The 18,254-nt window shown below is 45.5% G+C and overlaps 1 protein-coding gene across 5 annotated transcripts in view; it reads left to right on the top strand.

The window, feature by feature from the left end:
* LOC143671099 (claudin-34-like) overlaps positions 1-18,254 on the top strand; it is a 107,198-nt gene that overhangs the window by 73,831 nt on the left and 15,113 nt on the right. For 3 of the 5 annotated variants that reach the window (XM_077146057.1, XM_077146058.1, XM_077146056.1), the window contains 2 exons: positions 9,207-9,342; positions 15,388-17,887. In XM_077146057.1, the coding sequence (XP_077002172.1) occupies positions 9,335-9,342; positions 15,388-16,093 (714 nt within the window). In that variant the 5' untranslated portion in view covers positions 9,207-9,334 and the 3' untranslated portion in view covers positions 16,094-17,887. Of the gene's footprint in view, positions 1-9,206; positions 9,343-12,238; positions 14,524-15,387; positions 17,888-18,254 lie in introns of those variants that run through there. The other 2 variants (XR_013169487.1, XR_013169485.1) reach the window with 2 other exon arrangements.

Here is an 18,254-nt window from a genome sequence, read left to right on the forward strand (position 1 = left end):
TTTTTATCCCTGCAAAATCTGCCTGAGGCTGTCTATTGCCTAGCACATTCAGTTTCATGGCTGTTTACCATGTACTGGTGTTTTATTTGTTGTTTTTTTTTTTTCTTAAATCCTGCTCTTTTCCAGTGACAGTCCTGTCATGTCCAACATCTGCTTCCACAAACTCTCTTGGTTTGGATTTTTGGGTGTGCATACATTGTTGCTATGCAAAGAAAGTACAGAATGGTGGTATTAGATTATTGCTTTGGGGTATTGCAAATGCTGTCCAAGTGGCCATATGCACATGCAAATTTTGATGGGCCCTTTTTGGAATCACTTGTCATTTGTGTAAATATTCTCGAGTCATGTCACCGTGCTTTATTTTTTGAACTTTTCTTAGGTCTGACTATACATTAGATTGAATGTGCTAATTCCTAACAGAAATTCACTTCCGTTTGTCATTGGCTCTTTTCATTCCTTGGTGCAACAATGGCCATGTCTGGATCCCTAAGAACCTGAGACCCAGCCGCACCCTGTATACCAGGTGCCGAGGACGGGGAAGGTGGCAACTGGACCACCTTATGCTAAGAGACCCCATGGCTCTCTGTTTGCTGCTCAGTGAATTCACATTCAAATGACAGGTCTTTATGTTCATTGAATCCCATGCATTGCTGTGGTACATTTGTTACAATTGATAAGAGCATATTTTTTATAGTCGTACCATTAATTAGAGGACATGGTTGAACTCAGGGTCACCTTATGTCATGGTTAGGGACACGTGTCAACTTGGCCAAGTTGTGGTACCTGTTTATCTGATTGGGCAAGCGCTGGCCTGTCTGTTGCAATGAGGACATTTCATAGGATTAGGTCATGAGCACGTCAGCTGCATCCACAGCTGATTCCATTTGTAATCAGCCAAAGGGGAGTGTCTTCTGCAATTAGCATGCTAAATCCAATCATGGGAAGCCTTTTAAGGAGGACTCAGAGGAGACAGGCTCCATTCCTGCTTTGGCTGGTGAGCCTCTCCTGTGGAGTTCATCCAGGCCATCCATCGGAGTCGTCGGCTTCGTAGCCTGCCCTGTGGATTTTGGACTCTGCGTTCCTGCGGTCACGTGAGACACTTTTATAAATTATGTATTTGCAAGTGTTCCCTGTTGATTCTGTTTCTCTAGAGAACCCTAACTAATACAGCATATATACAACCTAACAGTCCCCCCTTTAACCACATTAAGATACGTATTTCATTGCTATTAACTGCGTTCCCAATGTTCTGCTATAGTCACCACCATCCATCACCAAAACATTCCTGTCATTCCAAATAAGAACTCTGCATATATATATATATATTTTTTATTTATTAATTAAAATTAAAAAATATATATAGCAGCAAACAAATGCAAATACTCTTAACTTTTGATCATTCCATTCTACATATATAATCAGTAATTCACAATATCATCACATAGTTGCATATCATCATCATGATCATTTCTTAGAACATTTGCATCAATTCAGGAAAAGAAATAAAAAGACAACAGAAAAAAATTCGTACATACCATACCCCTTACCCCTCCCTTTCATTGAACACTAGCATTTCAATCTAAATCTATTTTAACATTTAGAACTCTGTGTATTTTAAACCTTAACTGTCCATTTCCTCCCCCAAACTCTTGTCTAGATTTTGACTCTATGAGTTTGCTCATTCTAATTATTTCATAACTAGAATTATGAGATTGTACAACATTTGTGTCCTTTTGTGTCTGGCTTATTTCACTCCACACGATGTCACCAGGTTCATCCCTATTTTAAGTCCAAATTTCTTTCCTTTTTATGGCTATTATTCTATTAGTATCCAAATTTTTTTTTATCCACTCATCTGTTGATGGACGTGGGTTGTTTTCATCTTTTGGCAATTTTTAATTGGTATGCAAATGCCTGTTTTGGGGAGCTTTGTGGGTTTTTGGGGATTTTTTTGTAGATAGTATCATGTTACCAGAAAATAAGGAGAGTTTTACTTCTTACCCTTCCAATTAGGGGACGTTTTATTTCTTTTTCTTGCCTAATGGTTCTGGCGGGAATTTCTAATTACGATGTTGAATAACAGTGGCGACAGTGGGCACCTTTAACTTGCTCCTGATCTTAGAGCAAAAGTTTTCTGTCTGTCACCATTAAGATATGAGCTGTGGGTTTTTCATACATGCCCTTCATCATGGTGAGGAAGTTTCCTTCTATTCCTAGTCTTCCAAGTGTTTTTATGAAGAAGGAAGGTTGGATTTTGTCAAATACCTTTTCTTTATCAATTGAGTGGATGATGTATTCTTTCCCTCATTCCGTTAATGTGGTATATTATATTAATTCGTTATAATTAATTATAAAATTGATTTCCTTATGTTGAACCACCCTTGCATATCAGGGATATATTCTACTTGATCACCCATGGTGTATAATTCTTTTAACGTGCTGTTGTATTAGGTTTGCTAGCACTTGTTGAGGATTTTTGCATCCATGCTCATAAGAGATATTGGTCTCTTGTTTTGTTTTCTTTTAATATCTGTTTTGGCTTTGGTATGAGGGTGGTGTTGGCTCCATAGAATGAGTTGGGTAGTGTTCCCTCTTCAATTTTTTTGGAAGTGTTTCCATAGGGTTAGTATTAATTTTTGTTGGAATGCATGGTAAAATTTGTCTGTGAAACTATCACATAGAATGAATTAGGAAATGTTCCCTACTCTTCAAGTTTTTGAAAGATTTGAGAAGAATTGGAGGTAAATCTTCTTGAAATATTTGGTAGAATTCTATGTGAGGTCACCTGTTTCTGGGATTTTCCTTGTTCAGAAGTTTGTTTTTTTTTTAATTGATCCATCCTTTTTACTAGTAATTGATTTGCTAAAATCTTCTATTTCTTCTTGTGTCGGTGTAGATAATTTTTGTGTTTCTAAGAATTTGACCATTTCATGTAGTTTACTCAATTTATTGCCATACAGTTATTCATTGTATTCTCTTAGTCTTTTATTTCATTAGGCTCCTAGTTGTGCCCCCTTTTCATTTTTAGGATTATAGTTATTTTTATCCCCTCTCTTTTTTCTTTGTCAGTTTATCTAATGTTTTATAAATTTTATTGATATTTTCAAAGAACCAATTTTTGGTTTTATTGATTCTGTTTTGGTTTTCTATTTCATTTATCTCCCTTTTGATTATATCTCTAGATCCTCCAACTGTGCAGTTAGGTCTTTGATTTTAGCTCTTTCTTCTTTTTCAATATAAATTTTCTGGGTTATAAATTTCCTTTTCCACACTGCCTTCACTATATCCCATAAGTTTTTTTTTTTTTAATTTTTTATTAATTAAAAAAAATGACAGGAAACACAAACATTCCCAACACATACACTCAGCAATTCACAATATCATCACATAGTTGCATATTCATCATCATGATCATTTCCCAGAACATTAGCATGAATTCAGAAAAAGAAATAAAAAGGCAACAGAAAAATATAACAAACAGAAAAGAAAAAATTTTACATGCCATACCCCTTACTGATCCCTTTCATTGATCACTAGCATTTCAAACTAAATCTATTTTAACATTCGTTCCCCCTATTATTTATTTTTATTCCATATGTTCCTCTCATCTGTTCACAAGGTAGATAAAAGGAGCATCAGACACAAGGTTTTCACAATCACACAGTCACATTGTGAAAGCTGTATCATTATACAATCATCATCAAGAAGCATGGCTACTGGAATACAGCTCTACATTTTCAGGCAGTTCCCTCCAGCCTCTCCATTACGTCTTGGATAACCAGGTGATATCTACTTAATGCATAAGAATAACCTCCAGGATAACCTCTCGACTCTGTTTGGAATCTCTCAGCCATTGACACTTAGTCTCATTTCACTCTTCCCCCTTTTGGTCGAGAAGTTTTTCTCAATCCTTGGATGCTGGGTCTCAGCTCATTCTAGAGTTTTCCTCAATCCTTTGATGCTGAATCTCAGCTCATTCTGGGATTTCTGTCCCACGCTGCCAGGAAGGTCCACACCCCTGGTAGTCATGTCCCATGTAGACAGGGGGAGGGTGGTGAGTCTACTTGCTGTGTTGGCTGGAGAGAGAGGCCACATCTGACCAACAAAAGAGGTTCTCTTGGGGGTGACTCTTAGGCTTAATTTTAAGTAGGCTTGACCTATCCCCTGTGGGGTTAAATTTCATATGAACAAGCCCCAAGACTGGGGGCTCAGCCTATAGCTTTGGTTGTCCACACTGCTTGTGAGAATATCAAGAATTCAACTTGGGGAGGTTGAGTTTTCCCCCGTTCTCACCATTTCCCAAAGGGGACTTAGCAAATACTTTCCCACTCACTGATCAAATCACTCTGGGATTCATCAGGGCATCACCTGGACAAACCAATAAAATCTCATGTCCTATACAAAGTTCCATGTACTTAAGGTGTTCAATCAACTATCCACATAAGTTATATTAGGAGATGCACTAGTCAAAGTATAGATTTGTACCAAATAAACATTTTTTGCTTTAGTCTCACACATTAGTTGAAATTTTAAAATATTAAGTACCGTCTGTTTTCAGCACACTGCAATAATGACATTCTTTTGTTCTTCCTCATGCAAAAACATTTTTTCAATTTGTACATTTAGTCACTATCACTATACACTCCAGGCATTCCTAGATAACACCATCTCAATCTTTATCGTCTATCTTTCTTTGTGATTTCATTTATGCCCCAGCCCTCCTCCCTCTATCGTTCTCATATGCAGCTTCATTCAGTGTTTTAACATAATTGTATTACAGTTAGGTAGTATTGTGCTGTCCATTTCTGAGTTTTTATAGTCAGTCCTGTTGCACAATCTGTATCCCTTCAGTTCCAGTTACCCAATATCTTACCCTATTTCTATCTCCTGATGGTCTCTGTTACCAACGAAATATTCCAAGTTTATTCACTAATGTCAGTTCCTATCAGTGAGACCATACAGTATTTGTCCTTTTGTTTCTGGCTAATCACACTCAGCATAATGTCCTTAAGGTCCATTCATGTTGTTACATACTTCATAACTTTATTCTGTCTTACAGCTGCATAATATTCCATCTTATGTAAATGTCACAGTTTGTTTAGCCAACTGTCTGTTGATGGACATTTTGGCTGTTTCCATCTCTTGGTAATTGTTAATAATGCTGCTATAAACATTGGTGTGTAAATGTCCATTTGTGTCCTTGGCCTCGTGTCCTTTGAGTAGAGACAGCATATAGACGGGTCCTGTTTTTTAATGCATTCTGCCAGACTACGTCTCTTGATTGGAGAGTTTAATCCATTAACATTCAGTGTTATTACTGCATGGGTAGTACTTTCTTCTACTATTTTGCCTTCCGGATTTTATATGTCATATCTAATTTTCCTTCTTTTTACCTATACTCATAGTCTTCCTTTCTACACTCTTCTCCACACCTCTCTCTTCTGTCTTCGTATCTGTCTCTAGTGTTCCCTTTAGTATTTCTTGCAGAGCTGGTCTCTTGGTCACAAATTCTCTCAGTGATTTTTTGTCTGAAAATGTTTTAATTTCTCCCTCATTTTTGAAGGACAGTTTTGCTGGATATAGAATTCTTGGTTGGCAGTTTTTCTCTTTTAATAATTTAAATATTTTATCCCACTGTCTTCTCGCCTCCATGGTTTCTGCTGAGAGATCTGCGCATAGTCTTATTGGGCTTCCCTTGTATGTGATGGATTGTTTTTCTCTTGCTGCTTTCAAAATCCTCTCTTTCTCTTTGACCTCTGACATTCTGATTATTAAATGTCTTGGAGTATGTCTCTTTGGATCTATTCTCTTTGGGGTATGCTGCACTTCTTGGATCTGTAATTTTCAGTCTTTCATAAGAGTTGGGAAATTTTCAAGGATAATGTCCTCCATTAGCTTTTCTCCTCCTTTTCCCTTCTCTTCTCCTTCTGGGACACCCACAACACGTATATTCGTGCGCTTCATATTGTCCTTCAATTCCCTGAGTCCCTGCTCATATTTTTCCATTTTTTCCCCCTATAGTTTCTGTTTCTTGTCGGATTTCAGATGTTCCGTCCTCCAGTTCAGAAATCCTATGTTCTGTCTCTCGAAATCTACCATTGTAGGTTTCCATTGTTTTTTTCATCTCTTCTACTGTGTCTTTCATTCTCATAAGTTCTGTGATTTGTTTTTTCAGACTTTCAGTTTCTCCTTTTTGTTCTTTCCTTACCTTCTTTATATCCTCCCTCAATTCATTGATTTGGTTTTAGATGAGGTTTTCCATGTCTGTTCGTACATTCTGAATTGTTTCAGCTCCTGTATGTCATTTGAATTGTTGGTTTGTTCCTTTGACTGGGCCATATCTTCAATTTTCCCAGTGTGATTTGTTATTTTTTTGCTGGTGTCTAGGCATTTAATTACCTTAATTAGTTTATTCTGGAGATTGCTTTCACTTCTTTTATCTAGGGTTTTCTTGCTGGATGAATTTGTTGTCTATCTGTTCTTTGACATTCCGTTCAGCTTTATCTGGACCTTTAGCTTAAGTTTTGTTTAACAGAGGAGAATTTTTCAGTTCTTGTTTTCTTGTTTCTTGCCCTGCTTGTGTGGTGCCTTTCCCCCACCCACCCACACACACACACTTAGGAGGGTCTACTTAGATATTATAGACCCCAGCCAGGTTTTCCCAGACCAAACTGGCCTCCTATCAGGAGGAAAGAGTCACCTGCGTCGGTTTTCCCTGAGGGTGAGACCCAGCAGGTGGAAAGCCTTTCCTGTGAAGTCTCTGGACTCTGTTTTTTCTTATCCTGCCCAGTATGTGGCGCTTGTCTGACTGCAGGTCCCACCAGCATAAGATGATGTGGTACCTTTAACTTCGCCAGACTCTCCCTGCTGGGGGTGCGGTGGAGACAGAGGAGAGGTTGTAGGCTGCTTTTAATGGCTTCAAATTACCAAGCCCTGGTGTCTGAATTCCTTGAAGGAGGGATTCCACCTGGGTGGGGCTTCCCCCCTCCCCTGGGGAAGGCACCGGTTCCAGATAAGCCCCCAAAAGAGCTGACTTCTGCCTATGTCTGGGGCAGTTGCAGCCTGAAAAGTCCTGCCGCTGTATCCAGAGGCAGTCAAGCCTTTGTAGATACACAGCCACAAAAACCTCTATTTCCTTCTTTTTTTCCCCCCTTTTTCTGTCAGTCCTGCTCCCTTGGCGCCGGGGCAAAAATGAGCAACCTCCGCTATGATCAGGTTCACCTAAGCTGGGGGCCTATTTTTACTAGTCAGAATTTGTTAATTAGCTCCACAATTGGCGTTTGATTGTGCTCAGTCCCTGCTGCTGGTAAAGTCCTTTCCTTTCCCCTCTGGAAAGCGGCCTGGGGGGTAGGGGTGCTGGCCCCCACAGCTTTGGGAACTCACGGTTCTGGGGGTTGCTCGCAGCTGGTCCAGCTGGTCCAGACTGGGGTACGCTGTGTGTCTGGTCACTGACGTAGCCCCAGGAGCTGTTCTGTACTGTTTCCGGTTATTTAGTAGTTGTTCTGGAGGACGAACTAAAATGCGCTCGTTCTTAAGCTGCCTTCTTGACCCGGAATTCAGGGGTTTGTTTGTTCTTTTTTTTTTTTTGACCTACAGAACTGGGTGCTAATAAAGGGACATTGTTTTAAGGCACTGAGATGAGGGTTTTTTTTTTTTTCCAATTTTTTATTAATTAAAAAATGTATTACAAGAAAGAAACACAAACATTCTTAACATATGCTCATTCCATTCTACATATACCATCAGTAATTCACAATATCATCACATAGGTGCATATTTATCATCATAATCCTTTCTTAGAATATTTGCATCAATTCAGAAAAAGAAATAAAAACACAGCAAAAATAAAACGTAAACAGAAAAAAAAATTATACATATCATTCCCCTTACCCCTCCCTTTCATTGATCACTAGCATGTCAAACTAAATTTATTTTAACATTTGTTCCCCCCCATTATTTATTTTTATTCCATACGCTCTACTTGTCTGTTCACAAGGTAGATAAAAGTAGCATCAGATACAAGGTTTTCCCAATGACACAGTCACAGTGTGAAAGCTATATGATTATACAATCGTCATCAAGAAGCATGGCTACTGGAACACAGCTCTACATTTTCAGGCAGTTCCCTCCAGCCCCTCCATTACATCTTGGATAACAAGGTGATATCTACTTAATGCATAAGAATAACCTCCAGAATAGTCTCTCGACTCTGTTTGGAATCTCTCAGCCATTGACACTTTGTCTCATTTCATTCTTCCCCCTTTTGGTCCAGAAGGTTTTCTCAATCCCTTGATGCTCAGTCTCAGCTCATTCTAGGATTTCTGTCCCACGTTGCCAGGAAGGTTCACACTCCTGAGAGTCATGTCCCACATAGACAGGGAGACGGTGGTGAGTTTGCTTGTTGTGTTGGCTGGGGAGAGAGTACACATCTGAGCAACAAAAGAGGTTCTCTTGGGGGTGACTCTTAGGTCTAATTTCAAGTAGGCTTGACCTATCCTTTGTGGGGTTAAGTTTCATATGAACAAGCCCCAAGACTGGGCGCTCAGCCTATAGCTTTGGTTGTCCACACTGCTTGTGAGAATATAAATGATTCAACTTGAGGAGGTTGAATTTTCCCTTGTTCTCACCATTCCCCAAAGGGACTCCGAATGGGTCATTGCCCTCCCATCCTAGACCCCTCCTGCCTTCTCGAGTTCCTGGTGCTATCTTTCATGGACTTTCCATGCACACTCGCAGGTGTGGAGAGAAAGCACGTGCATGTCTTCATATTTACACAAAGGAGTCTCTAAGGTTTCCTTTGTTCTGTGACGCTTCTCTGCAGTGAGGGATCTGTCTACCACAGGCTGTGCACACACACACACACACACACACACACACCTGCACACGCACGTGTGAATACGTGTATGAGGTGTGTGTCCGAGCTGTCATCTCTCACCTGGAGTCCTACAGGAGCCTCCTGGCGGCTTTCCTGGTGCCCCTCGCCCGCTGCAGGTGGCGTTTGCCCTGGGCCAGCAGAGGCCCCGGCCTCTTCTGGGCACAGCCTTCTCTAACATCCAGTGAAGCTATGGACCCCTTCCCAGAAGAAAATGCTTTTAAATGCATAAAACTTGATCCCCAGGATCAAAAAGGGAAATCCCATTTTGTTGAAAAACAGAAGATTTTTGTCAGTGTGCAGATCATAATTCATGCCACTGCTTTCTCCACAGCCCCTCCCGTCTTCTCGCCCCTTGTGACTCGGCTCATATCCTGGGGCGCATCGCCACAAGCGCTCCCTTGCGAACCGCCTCATCCCTCTCTTCCTGTCGTGGAGAAAACCTCCTAGCCAGACAGAAAGATGTCAATGTAAGTCCTTAATGAATCGGGGTTTCTAATGACAGGCCTGGACACTGGAATGCAAAACTGTTGGGCAGAGTCCTCCAAACCTGAGTACATGTCCTCGAAAGCAGCGTTCTGCTCAGACCTCACATGAAAGATAGGTGGGCTTGCCGTCACCTTCCCTCAGCAGCAGGACAAGGCCACACCTGTGCCCCTGCCAGCCGAGGCGGCTTGCCATCCCTGTGACCCACTTGAATTTCCCTCTTCAACAGCTAATTCAATGCCCTTGCATGTTCAAATCCCTCCTGCCAGCCCCCGGGCATCACCTCCAAGAAGCTCTCACAGGCCATTAAACCCACCCAGCCCGGCTGCTCGCTTCCTGCCAACACACTGCCTCAGCTGTCCCTTCAAGAGCACCTGCTCGGGATGACCCACTCCCAAAGAACAATGTTTATAAATATGACACCTACCCGGGATGCCCTGCATGCTGGACGGGCTCCTGGTGTCAGCCTGGAACCCCTCTCACCCTGTCCTCCTGGCATCCCCTGTGTCCACTCCATGTCTCTGTGAACTGTTTGCCACGTCCCCTCCCGCCCGCCTGCTGGACCAGACTGTAGGTTTCCACCTTCCTATTTCACACCATGCACGGGCACACCCATGCCCACAGCGGCCTGCCCCCTCCTGCTTCTCACCCTTGGGCTCCAACTTGGGGTAAGGATCGACAATTCTCCTTTGAAGGCCTCCCTCATTCACGTAGCTTCAGCTCTCCTTTTTCTGCACTCTGCAGCATGTTTTGTACCTGGCTCACAACCCCTATTTCTTCCTGTCTCCATCTGTCACCTGAAAGTCTCTCTCGTTGCACAGCAGGTCTTCCATCAGGAGCGGGAGGCGAGCTCCCCATCCATGTCCTTCCCAGCACCGAGGAGGGTGCTGTGAGCAGAGGAGTTGCTCAGATGACATGTACTACATTTTATTAATCTAAATTCTATGATTTCCTTGCTGCTCTATCTATTAGCTGTTGCTGCCTAACAAATCACCACAAATTTAGCAGCTTACACCACCCACATTTACCCTCGGCCAGTTTCCATGGGGGAGGAGCCCATGTGCAGCTCAGCTGGGACCTCGACTCTGCCTCCCACGCTGGAATGCAAGGCTGGGCTGGGCTGGGCTGGTCTGGGATGCCGTCTCATCTGGAAGCTCAACTGGGGAAGCATCGTCTTCCAAGCTCAGCTGGGCTGTGGGCAGAATTCATTTCCTTGGGGCTGTAGAACTCCCGGCACTTGGTTCTTCAAAGCCAGCAACAGGGAGAGGCCCTCTGCTAAGAAAGCCAGTCCCTCCTTCTCCCCCCGAATTAACTCAGGCCCACCCAGGATACTCTCCCTTCTGACCAGGGACCTTAATTACATCTTCAAAGTCCCTTCCCCTGTGCCATATTCTGTTCGCTGGAAGCAAGTCAGAGGTCCCACCCATGCTCAAGGGAGGGGTTTATACAGGGGGTGGGGGCCCTGAGACCAGCAGGGGGTCTGGCCACAACACCACTGCGTAATCCCCAGAGGCTTCACCTCACCATGCCAGGGACTGGGTCAGGCAATCTTTTCAGAAAGAGAAGAACCCAGGAACCTGATGGCCTGAACTTTTAGAGATGAAGTAACGAAGTCTTTCATGAGAAGTCCTGCTTAACCACAGAGACTGTCCTCTGAATCCGAAAGCAAAAAGAATTGGGGATCACGGAGGCCTGGGGAGTCAGGGACAGAAGACAAGAGCCCCAGAGGGCCCGCCTCCCTGAGAAATCCTTTGCACTTGACCTTGGGATGGGAGAGGGTGTGGCCTGGGCATGACACTGCCGGGACAGACTTGGGGGTGGCCGGGCAGCGGATGTCTTCCCTGCTGGGTCCCAGCTCCCTGCTCCCCTGCCAGCCCAGGAGGGCTCGGGTCCCTGGCTGATTCCCCCGGGGAAAGCTGTGGCAGCCCAGGCCCCCTGCTCCAGGGGAGATGGTCACCGTCACGTGTGGAGGGGCTTCTCTTCTGGGTAAAGCTGGGTCTTTATCTACTGGGCAAAGCCCCCATCTAGTGGGGGTGTCACGGGGCGCAACAGGAAAGAGTGGCTGCGGCCATGCTGGCAGCCCGGTGCGGGGCTGAGGCCCTGGGGCCCTAGGCCCGGGACCAGGAACGGAGCTTGTGTGTTTGGCCTGCGCCTCCCTCCTGGCTCCCAGGGACGCAGGGGTCATGCTGGGCCCACTGAGGCCGCTGAGCAGCCCAACCCAGCCCACCCCAGCCCAGGACCGGGCCTGTGACCCGAGCAGCACCGGGCCTGGTGGGGTCACGGCAAAGGCAGAGGCCCCTGCAGAGACTCGCTGCCCTCCGGGACATCCGTTGTCCTGGAACAAACAGGCAGGAGCAGGGATCCGCAGGCCCCGCCCGGGAGCAGCGGCTGGCACGGGGCGCTCCTCGGGCCCTGGCGGCCTGGGCCTTCCCTCCTGGGGGTCGGGAGCCGCCGTGGCGCGCAGCTGCTCCGCTCCATCCGCTGGTTGGTCGGTCCATCTGTCGCCCTGGGCCGCCTCTATACCACGCAGTGTTGTGGGCCCCCCACCCAGGGGCGAGCACAAGAGGTCGGGGCCACTGGCAGAGAGTCCCCTGGCTGCCGTGAAAAGGCCCCACCAACCGGGTGGCTCCACCCGGCAGCAGCGCACCCCTGCATCACTGCGGGCCAGGAGGGCGAAATCAGGGGTGGCGGGGCCTTGCTGCCTGGGACTCCTGTAGGGCAGCACTCCTTCCCTGCCCTCTCCAGCCTCGGGTTGGGGAAGGCGATCCTGGGCCTACCTCGGCTCGGGGCCCCACCGACCCGGCCTCGGTTTCTGCCAGTGCAGGCAGACCTGCCTTCTCCTTGGGTCGTGACGCTGAGCCCAGATCATTCTCTTCTTAGAAGGACACCAGCCATGAAGGATTCAGGGTACCCCCCCGCATCCAGTAGGACCTCGTCCTGACCACCTGAAGATAATTCTTGCCACAGTCTCCTCTAGGAACAGCAGCTTGCAAGGAGCCTGTTGCAGCCATGTGCTTCCCAGAAGAAGGAAAGGCCATTCCATGGTGGCCTCCAGGAACCCTCAGTCCCACAGAAGAGATTCGTTCAAGGGCTTCCCATTCCATGTAGCGTCTTCCTTTGATAGGAATTCAGATTCCATGTTCAAGATGCCAAAGGTGAAAGGACATTGTTTTGGACAGCTATTACTTTCATTATCCCTGAAACTTTACAGCCCATCACAACTTCTAGGACGCTTTCCTATCGGGGAAATTAATTCAATTTGTGTGGCCAAGCATTGGGCATGATACGAAGACTAAAAGAAAAAGGCCTTGACTCCGTTCTTCAGAGATTCGTATGTTAGTGGTGTAATTAGATCTGTAATATAAGTTAATTATAATTTCAAGCAAATTTGTATAATGCTTTGACAGGGGCTCAATATGGAATAAAGAGGCACAGATCAATTTCAGCTAAGGAGTTTGAATTGGTCCCGGAGAGGGCAGCACGTGAATAGAGACTTAAGGTGCAATTTAGACTTTGATGGGTTGATATTGGGCAAGGGGGCTGGAAGGGACTCTAGACAGGAGGTAGCAACTAAGTGACCCAGTGGAAGTTTCCAAGCCTCACCCTCTCTTCTCCTGCATAAGGAGGCCATGGCAGGAGGGGACAAGCTGGGTCAGGCTGGGTACGGGCGAGTAGCAGGTGTTTTAGAGGTGCAGGGGTAATTGGAGTGGCAAATGTCAATTGGGACTAGATTGAGAAGGGCTGCAAAGTGCCTGGCTAAACATTCCAGAGCTCACTTTATTAGTCATGAGCTGCATCCATCTCTACGACTGTGGCTGCAGGTGATGGAAACCCAACTGGCATAAGCTTAAGCAGAGGATTTATAGACCCTGTCTATCATCCAACTCTGAGCACCTTTAGAGCTGGTCCTCAGGGACTGGTGGAACAAGGGATTTGAACACCAGCAAGAACTGCAGGCTGGAATTCCCATCCCCGCCCCCATTGTGAATGGACTTTTGAATCACCACATCCAGTCCCTAACTGTCTCCTGCCTCTGAATGCCATAAACACAAAGTTGAGTGAAAGAAGCCAGTCACAAAGGAATGCCCACTGCATGATTTTGATTTTGAAAGACAGGCAAAACGGAACCACAGTGTTCAAGGATGCATCCTGGGGTGGTCAAAGTGATCAGAAAAGCACGCCAGTGGTGATATTCTATACCTTAGACTGAGTGATGGAAAGATGAGTGTTTCCATTGCAATACTGCATTAAGCTGTACACTTAGGGTTTGTGTGCTTTCTATAGTTTTAAAGGAAAAATCATAGTCCCTCCAACCCAGTTAAAAATGTCTCTGTCTTAGCATGTAGCCTTGCAGTTCTATATCTACTCTTGTCCATATTGTGCATACTATGTTGTGACACGTTGTCCGTGCTTAATATATGGTGAACCTCTTCATTCTGGTCATGTTCATTTTAACGGCAAGTTGAATGGCTATTGTCAAAAAAGACTAGAAATACAAAATCAGAAACCAAAAAACTAGAAATACAAGCTGTTGAGAAGAGATGGATGAACTAGAACTTTTGTACGCCGCTGGGGGGAGTGTAAGATGGTTCGGCCACTTTGGGAAATAGTTGAGCCATTTCTTAAAATGTTAGATACACCTTCCATGCAGCCCAGCAGTTCCACGCCCTGCTGTCCACACAAAGGACTAAGAACATGTGTCCATGGAAGGCTTTAGAAAAAAGATGATTATAGCAGGATTATTCGTAATCGCAAAAACTTGGAGTCCGTCCAAATGCCCAGAAACCCAGGAAGGAATAAAACAATGTGTGGTCTTCTGTACATTGCTGGAATACTCCTCATCGATAACAAGGAATGACCTTTTTTGGAGTAATGACAGTGTTGGACAATCTATCGTGGTGATGAATGCACAACTATGTGATGATACTGTGAGCCACTGATTGCATATTTTGGATGGACTGTGTGGTGTGTGAATATATCTCAATAGAAATGAATTTTTTAAAAAAGGAACAAACTACCCCTACCTGCTGCAACTAGATGAACCTGGAAAGTGTTACACTAAGCGAAAAGAACCAAACACAAACTGTTAACACATTTAGAATTGCATTCATACTTGCAGCATTGCTGCGTAGCCCCATTGCATGGATCAGTATAAATCATTTCACCCAGCCTTTCTTGCAGGTTTTGAAGTTGCTTCCCAGTTTCCAATCTTACAAACAGTGCAAATTTTCATGGTCAAATAGTTTCATCAACGTTAATTATATCTTGGGACACACGCCTTGTGCTGGTTTGAAAGGCAGAGAATGCTGCAGCACCACGAAGCAGAGTCCACGAGCCAGTGACCTTTGGAGCTGAAGAAGGAAAACACCTCCCGGGGAGCTTCATGAAACCGGAAGCCAGGAGAGAAAGCTAGCAGATGACGCCGTGTTGGCCACGTGCCCTTCCTGATGAGAGAGAAGCCCTGACCGTGTTGGCCACGTGCCCTTCCTGATGAGAGAGGAACCCTGACCGTGTTCGCCATGTGCCTTTCCAGCTGAGAGAGAAGCTCTGACTGTGCTCGCCATGTGCCTTCTCACTCGAGAGAGAAACCCTGAACTTCACTGGCCTTCTTGAACTGAAGTATCTGTCCCTGGATGCCTTTGATTGGACATTTCTATAGACTTGTTTTAATTGGGACATTTTCTCGGCCGTAGAAACTATAAACGAGCAACTTATTAAATTCCCCTTTTGAAAAGCCCCTGTTTCTGGGATACTGCATTCTAGCAGCTAGCAAACTAGAGCACGCCTGAAGCAGAACTGCCTGTTTCAAAGGTCTGTGCATTGTGAGACTTGCGATCAGGACCCCGGAACGGCCCTTCACAGCGTGTGCTCAGCCTGAACTCCCTGCAGCAGCACCAAGGGCCACGCGTCTCTGTCCGGAGGGGAGCACGTCCCTCCTGGGTGCTGCTGGTCCCCAGGGAGGGGCGGGGATGGAGGGGGGCACGACCCCAGGCCGAGGCCCCCTCACCATGCCCCGTATTTCTTTGCAGTTCCTCGGAGCACAGGACCACCCTGCTCTTAGCCCTCAGCAGCGTCCACCACCAAGTGGCCGGCCTGGCTGCTGGCACCGTGGGCTGGGTCCTGTCCGTCATCTCCATGGGCCTGGCGGCCTGGCGCGTGTGGCACCTCGGCTCCAACCCCCCCTACCGGTCCAGCCTGGTGTGCGTGGGCATGGGGAAGACGTGCGTGTACCAGCACGCCAACCACTTCTGCAAGGACCCGCTCTGCTACGGCTACGCCTCCTACAGCGCCTCCCTGCCGCTGCGCCTCCGCGGGGCCCACGGCCTCCTGCTGACCGCCATCCTCCTGGGCCTCCTGGGCCTAGTCAGCGCCGTCGTCGCGCTCCGGACCGCGTACGTCGGGCTCCGGCGCAGGGAGGCCACCACCCTTTGGTTCCTGGTCGCGGGAGCCCTGCACATCACAGCCGGCCTGTGTGTCTACGGCACAGTGGGCGTGAACTACCTCACGGTGATGCGGGAAGAGGGCATCTCCTTCCCCCCATCTTTCCAACTGCCCTTCAAGCCGGACACCCAGGAAGTCGGGAGGGCCAGCGTCGTGGCGTCCCTGGGCGCCCTGCTGCTGCTGGTCAGCGGCTTTACCTTCCTCTCGTACAACTCTTCCTCCCAGAACCGAGTGCACCCCGAGTTCCCGGGGCGGGAGCTCCCCGATGACATGGGCTCTCCCCACCCACCGTGAGCCGGAGGCGGCCGGCAGCAGCACCAGGACCCACGGCCAGGCATTGCCAGGGTCTCAGGACTTGATTAGACGTCATTGGGGCAGAAACTGTTGCCCCCCGGTATCTTCTGTGTCTAAACTGGGTTGGTGGTTTGACTGGTTGAATGAAGAAACTTGTTAAAAATAAAATCTTGCCTAGCTGCCAGTCACTTGGACGGAGTCTGGATTTCCATTCTTCTTAGCTAAAATAAATCATCAATACTCTAAATCTAGGGTGTGGACATGAGAGTCTGGGAACATGTTAACCTCCCTCTTAAGCTTCTGCTAGCTAGTGATTGGCCTGAATTCCTATGGCATGAAAAGAACATCCTGCTTTTATTATACACAATTTTCCAAAACACATACAAGTAGAGAGAATAGGGTGAGGCCTCTGCATGCAGCTGTCTGCACCCGCAGCAGTCAGCACGAGCCCGCCACATTAGCTGCCTCTCTCCTGTCTTTCTACTTCATCTGGTTTTTTTCTCCAAAGTATTTCAAGGTAAAGCCCAGACATCATGGCCCTTCATCCCCACATATTTCAGTGTCCTTCTCTAAAAAATATGCACATTTCCTTACCTGATCACATACCACCTCAACACATTTTTAACAATTATTCCTCGTTATTATGAAATACCCAATCAGAAATGTTTAGTGCCTCAAAAAGAGTTTTACAGTTTATTTGCTCCACATTTGCTGCCTACTTTTTCTCTTCAGTTTTAATCCAATGCAGTCTCCTTCACTCTCCAACCCCCATCTTCCCCTCCTCTTCCTCTTGTTCTCCTCCTCCTTTTCCTTCTTCCTTCTTCCATTTATTTCCCGAGGAAACCAGGCCAATTGTCCTGTAGAATTCCCCACAATCAGGAGGTCCATTTGCCTCCTAATGTCATTTAACTTGTTGTCTCTTGATTAGATTTGGGCTCAGCTTTTCGGGGACCGGGATTGCATAGGGGCTACCAGCTACCTCAGACGGACTGCACTGTACCAGGAGGCACATGATGATCTCCCCCCATTTCGGGACGCTAAGGTTGCTTGATAGATTCTCCAGGTGAAGACCTGATGCCTATTTTAAATTTTCTCATCAAACATCCTCCTAATGGTTTTATCTATTGATGGTCCTGGTTTGAATCAGTTATTTCATTAATGATTGAAAAGGGTGACTTTCTAACTCACATGTTCCTGCCAGAGATATTGGCTGAGATGCTTCCGTAAAAAATAACTTTTCCTCATTGCTATGGCTGTTCGGTTACCCTTAAATTCAGTTCATATAAAAATAATCTGGGGTAAATGCTTTGTTCTTTCCCTCTAATTAATAAGTTCCTGAGTAAGGAGGGAGTGGCCTCCTTACACTGCAGTGGTGACCGTTGCATCGTTTACTGATTTTGCTATTTTCTTTTATCTTTTCGGTTTTGAAACATGGACTCAATTCCGGAGTTTGAACACATGGGATTTTCTTCCACGTTTTTATTATGGAAATTTTCAAATGCATTCAGAAGTAGAGAGACTATTATAATGAGCCCACCTAGACTTGTTATTCAGCCCCGATAATTATCAATATGTAACCAATCTTGTTTCAACTCTACCTTCGCTTGACCCCCCAAGCCAACCTTGGATTATTTTGAAACCAGTCCCTGTCAACATATCACTTTATCCAGAAGTACTTCAATATGTATTTCTAAAAGATAAGAAATAATATTTTCTTTTTAAAAGTAATCGCATGTCATTTATCACACCAAAAAAAGATTAACAATGATTTCTTAATAGAGTCAGATCCTTAACCCATGTTCGGATTTCCCTAACTGGCTCAGAAATGTCTCTAAGAATAACAGTAACATAAGAGTTTCTATGTATTCAAAGTGTTTCATTCCACTGCACCTGTTATTCCTTTTATTATCAAATTGTCTTTATCTTTGTCCTTAGAACCACTGTTATACACATACCCTTTGACAGGTCTCCATTTGTCTTTTTCTCAAGTTTAAAAATCCTTTATTCAAGATAATCAATGTACATTGCTTACTGAAAACAGTTCTTTACTTTATCAACAAAGTTTCTCTTCTAGAAAATGAGTTTCCTAAAAAGCAAAACGGTAGCACATCACTGGGTACAGCTGACAACCACATTCATCAATTGTTAAGGAGAGATATAG

The sequence above is a fragment of the Tamandua tetradactyla genome, chromosome X (genome assembly GCF_023851605.1).
Source record: "Tamandua tetradactyla isolate mTamTet1 chromosome X, mTamTet1.pri, whole genome shotgun sequence".
In the NCBI taxonomy this organism is placed as follows: Eukaryota; Metazoa; Chordata; class Mammalia; order Pilosa; family Myrmecophagidae; genus Tamandua; species Tamandua tetradactyla.